The 5,215-nt window shown below is 54.3% G+C and overlaps 1 protein-coding gene across 3 annotated transcripts; it reads left to right on the top strand.

Annotated features, from left to right (window-relative positions):
- The first annotated feature begins 174 nt into the window (after window positions 1–174).
- TBL2 (transducin beta like 2) lies at window positions 175–4,701 on the top strand. 3 transcript variants are annotated; one of them, XM_017738140.1, is made up of 6 exons: window positions 175–394; window positions 890–931; window positions 1,023–1,174; window positions 2,261–2,387; window positions 3,030–3,182; window positions 4,153–4,701. In XM_017738140.1, the coding sequence occupies exons 3-6, from the start codon at window positions 1,072–1,074 to the stop codon at window positions 4,607–4,609; spliced, it is 840 nt and encodes a 279-aa protein (XP_017593629.1). In that variant the 5' UTR covers window positions 175–394; window positions 890–931; window positions 1,023–1,071; the 3' UTR covers window positions 4,610–4,701. The 3 variants fall into 3 exon arrangements, with proteins under 3 accessions (XP_017593629.1, XP_017593630.1, XP_017593628.1); XM_017738139.1 differs by lacking the exon at window positions 890–931 and adding an exon at window positions 1,420–1,512 and having other exon boundaries at window positions 220–394; XM_017738141.1 differs by lacking the exon at window positions 890–931.
- Window positions 4,702–5,215: the final 514 nt, after the last annotated feature.

Below are 5,215 nucleotides of genomic sequence, written 5' to 3'. Positions count from 1 at the left end.
CCGTGCCCCCCGGGGTGCCGCTTTCCGGCCGGGGCCGGTGCAGGTGTCCCTCTCGATACTGGTGTCCCGCCTGTGCCGGTGTTCCCCTTCTCCCTCCGGTGCCGGTGTCCGCCTCCTACCCCCGTACTGGTGTCCCACCGCGCCCCCCTCCCACCCCACTCTCTCCCTCTCCTCCTCCCTCATCCTCCGTGACCACTCTCTGTCCGCAGGGCCACAGCAGCCCGGTCACCTGCCTGGACTTCAGCAGCAACGGCAAGTACCTGGCGTCATGCTCTGAGGACCGCACGGTGCGGCTGTGGAGCACCCGGGACCTGGCGGGGCGGGAGCACCGCTGCCTGCGCGCCAACGTGGGGCTGGACCACGCCGAGCTCGTCCGCCTCAGCCCCGACTCACGGTACGGCCGGACCTTGTACCAGCACCGGGATGTCCTGCAGAGCCACCAGTCTCACGGCCAAGCTGCGGTGGGATCGGTGGTGTTGCTCTGGCACGGGTGCAGGCAGCATCTCTCACTGGGTCATCACGGTATCACTGATCCGTGGCCTTTCCTGAAAGCAGATGGCACTTAATCACAGAATCACAGTAGTTCAAGTTGGAAGGGACTTCTGGAGATCATCTAGTCCAGCTCCTGGTGGGTTAATATGGTTTTCAGGGCAAATATCCCAGTCCCGAGCTTGCTGCACCCATGGAAGGTGTCTATTGAGGTCCCTGCCAGCTGACTTTGCAGCTGGAATGTGCTGCTGAGCCTCTCCAGTGGTCGGGGGGAGCTCTCACTGGGTGGGAAATTTGGTGGAAAAGTGTGTTTTGACTTTTTGAAGTGGCCTCTTTTAGAAAGAGAGGAAGTGATCTCGTTTCCTGGTGTGGGTAATAAATTCTGTTCTTTTTCATTCAGTGTTGCAGTCGAGCCAACACAGGGAGAGAACTTGGTGCCCTTGTAAATATTTTTACCTGCCAGCGTATCCCTCTTCCCAGGTGCCCCTGAGTGACCTGGGCTGAGCTGAGGCTCAGAGCCTGTCCCTCCACAGGGCTTTCATTGTCTGGCTGGCCAATGCTGAGACTATTCGTGTCTACAAGATGACCAAGAAGGATGATGGCAGCTTCACCTTCACTGCAACTTCTGGGGACTTCCCAAAGAAGCACAAGGCTCCTGTCATTAACATAGGGATTGCAGAGACAGGTATGGAAATGAGCTGCTCACCTCTCCAGATCAGCTTTGATTTCCTTGTGAAGCTACTGGATTCAAAGTGTTGGAGTTCTTGGCATTCTCAAGGCTGTGTACAGCACCACTACTGAACTCTGTAGTCTCTTAGGTTTTTTTTACTTAATTTACTACTGACTGAACCAAAAGGTGTCATTTTCACACCGATAATGTCCCTGTAACCAGCTCCCCGATATGCACAGTTTCTTAATTTACATTTTCAGGGATGCTGTTGCAAAGAGGTCTGGTCTCAATATTGAGAGGATCGCTGTTCTCTGGGCCGCCAGTCTCTCTTTAACCAGTCAGAAATCTCTCTAGTGAGTTCAAATGGTCTATCTTGAACTTCTGGGATCATCTAGAACAGAGGTGGGGGTGGGTGGGTGGAAATTATGTGTTAGCGGTGAGGGCTTGATGGATTAATTTGTCAGGTATGTGCCAGTGGGCAGTTGGAAGCAGGTGGATACGAGTTCACCTCTGTAATAGGAGAGCAGGGAAGATGTTAACTGAGACTGGAGCTGTGAAAGTGAAAACTTAAACCTGCAACAAGGTTTGCCTTTAGCTGGAAGGTAAACAGGCGACTCCCTGCCTGGGCTGAGATGGCAAAGGGGAAGTGGGAACAAGCAGGAGTCCAGCATGGGCACAACCAGCAACCGTGGATCATGGTGGTGTGACTGGGATTCAGTTGCCTGCCTGCAATCCACAGCTTGAAAGGTGCTTATTCTCGAGCTGATTTTGGGCATGCAGGTCAGGTGGAGTGTGCTTTGTGCCTGTTTATGGAACAGCCCAGTGCTGAGTTCTGCACGTGGGGCTCAGGGTCCTGAGCACAGGGCACACGTGGGCTCAGTGCCTGCTGTCTACTCGGGAGCCAGGGGAGTACTGAGGCATAACCAGGAACTGAGTCTTCTGATACTGCTCTTTACTCTGTCCCAGGAGACTGACACTCCTTGGATTTTGGTGCTGCCGTTGGTTTTCTCCAGCTGCAGGGAGAGGTTGTCCTGGGGCTTCGTTAAGACTATGGCAGTGTTAGGTCTGGGGGCTCTCCTGATCTTTGCCTTTTTTCCCCAGGGAAGTTTATCATGACAGCTTCCAGTGACACCACCATCCTGATCTGGAGCCCAAAGGGAGAAGTCCTGGCCAGCATTAACACAAACCAGATGAACAATGCCTATGCCACAGTTTCACCCTGTGGAAGGTGAGTGACAGGCAGGATTCCAGGCTGCTCCTTTGCACAAGATAGCATCAGTTCAGACCATCGGCAGTTAGTTTTATTGTAATGCAATTTTCTGAGGGTTCCACAGTTTAAAAACGTATTTTGTCCCCCTGGGAGATGGAGCTGATGTGGGCTCAAGCACTCCTGTGTTGCCATCCTGCCTCAGTGCTGCTGTTCTGGTAACCTGAGAACAGCTTTGGCCTCAGGTAGCAGAGGTGGGACAGAGCAAATGGCCTATGCAAAGAAAACAGCACTTTGAACTTGTCTGTGACCTCTTAAAGGTTAATTATAAAATTAAAGGTTTTATTTCTGGGAGATTTGTTTATTGGGAAAATCACTTGCAGCTACAGGATGATTTGCCTTGCTCCTGGTGTGAGGAGTTTGGGGATCAAAAGCATTTAGCTCCTTTACTTTGACCACAGAGTTTCTCATTCCTGAGTTGTTCTGGTGCCCTTCTTTAGTGTTCCCTTTACCAGCCAGGTTTCAGGGAAAAGTGGAAATTCAGCTGACCAGACTTGAGTGCAGGAGTCAGGACAGGTTTGCAGAGCTGCAGCCCTGCCTTGCTCAGGTCCTGTGTAAGAGGCAGCTCCTTGTTCAAGAGTCTCTGCTTGTTCCTTCATGCAGGTTTGTGGCATCCTGTGGCTTTACCCCCGATGTGAAGGTGTGGGAGGTGTGTTTTGGCAAGAACGGAGACTTCAGGGAGGTGACCAGGGCTTTTGAGTTGAAAGGCCACACTGCTGGTGTACAATCCTTTTCCTTCTCCAACGACTCAAGGAGGTACGTGTGTGTTACCTGTTCTGAGTTACCCTCAGGACATGTAAGCTCATCTCTTTCAGGGTGTACCACCTGTATCACTGAGCTGTGGGGAGTAAAACACCACCCTGGGGAGCCAAATCTGGCTCATGCCACCTGTATATTCCCTGCTCATAGGAATCTCATGTGGTTTAACAAGACCAAATGCTGATGCTGTACCTGGACCAGGGCAACCGCGAGTATCAATCCAGGTTGGGGATGAACAGATGGAGAGCAGCCTGGGGGTGCTAGTGGGTGAGGGCTGGACATGACCCAGCCCAGAAACTCCCCGTGCCCTGGGTTGATCCCACAGCGTGGGCAGCAGGGGAGAGGGGAATTCTGCCCCACTCAGGTGAGACCCCACCTGCAGAGCTGCCTCCAGCTCTGGGTCCCAGCACAGGAAGGACACAGAGCTGCTGGAATGAGTCTAGAGGAGGCACCAAGATGATCAGAGGGATGGAGCAGCTCTGCTGTGAGGAAAGGCTGAGAGAGTTGGGATTGCTCAGCCTGGAAAAAAAAAAGGCTTCAGGTGATGTAATTGTGGCTTTCCAAGACCTGAAGGGAGCTGACAAGAAAGATGGGAAAGAGACTATTTACAAGGGCCTGGAGTGACAAGATAAGGGAATGGTTTCAGGCTGACAGAGGGTGGGTTAAATGGGATATTGGGAAGAAAGCCTTGGTTGTGAGGGTGGTGAGGCCCTGACACAGGTTGTCCAGAGAAGATGTGGCTGCCCCATCCCTGGAAGTGCTCAAGGCCAGGCTGGAAGGGGCTTGGAGCAGCCTGGTCTAGTGGAAGGCTTTTTTGCTTTGGGAAGAGAACGCGGACTGTACGTGTGTACAGACTCACCCTTCTGAACAGATCTCTCTCCACAGAGGATTCCTGGTTCATGGGTGGGGCAGGGTAAGAGGTGCTGCCCCTTTTCCATGCACTCACCGTGCTCTCTCGTGGCTGCAGGATGGCGACCGTGTCAAAGGATGGCACGTGGAAGTTCTGGGACACAGATGTGGAGTACAAGAAGCAGCAGGACCCATACCTGCTTCTGACAGGGCAGTGTGCAGTGCTGGAGCCGTGCCGCATTGCCCTGTCTCCTGACAGCCGCACGGTCGCTGTGGCAGGCGGCACAGACATCGTGGTGTACAACACACGGCGCGGCGAGGAGGAGGAGCGTTTTCTTGGCGTGCACAGCCACCGTATTGCTGACCTTGCCTTTGACACGACCGGCCGCTATCTCGTGTCCTGTGGGGACCGTGCTATCTGTGTCTTCCACAACACTGCCGGGCACCGCGCTGTGGTGGAGGAGATGGAGGCCATCCTGAAAAAAACTGGGAACAAAGCCACGCGGGAGAGGCTGGAGCAGCAGATCTCCAGCGCTCGCAAAGCGCTGGCTGCCATCTATGGCAAGAAGCACTAAGCTATCCGTACAGCAGGAAGCAGCTGTGCTCTGCATTTGGGGATGGTTTTTTTTAATAACTGTGAATAGCAGTAATAAAAGAGTGCCCGGTCCTTCCTTGTGTGCTCTTGTGATGGGCGGGGCAGGGCCGGGCTGGGGACACTGGGGACTCACAGTATCACAGTCTTGTGTTGTTTTCTCCCACGGGCTTGGATCATCAATATCCCATGGGAGTGATTGCTAAGGCAGCGCCTACGAGTTTTCCTGAGCTTAGAAATGGGATTTTTGTGGATTTAGGGTAGGTTTTTTGGATGGGTAGGTTTTTTTCCAGGGGCGCTGCCTAAGCTCAATCTTTGATGCTAAATGCTGGGGTTTTTGCTGCAGGGGACGGGGCAGTGCCGTAACGGTGCAGCGGACCCAAGGTGGCCCCATTCCCCCGGCCCGGGGTCTCAGGGTGGTCTCAGTGGGGCGTGGAGCGGGACTTGCCCCAAAGGAAGATGGCGGCGCACCGTCGCCTCGCCTGCGCGTCGTTTCCGTGCCCGCGGAGGGGCGGGTGCGCCTGCGCAGGCGCAGCAGCCGGGGCGTGTCCGGCGTGGTGACGCAGGACGCGCAGCGCGCGGGCGGGCC

This window comes from Corvus brachyrhynchos, unplaced genomic scaffold (assembly GCF_000691975.1).
Source record: "Corvus brachyrhynchos isolate BGI_N302 unplaced genomic scaffold, ASM69197v1 scaffold137, whole genome shotgun sequence".
Lineage (NCBI taxonomy): Eukaryota > Metazoa > Chordata > Aves > Passeriformes > Corvidae > Corvus > Corvus brachyrhynchos.
This window is presented reverse-complemented; position numbering and strand designations above follow the sequence as displayed.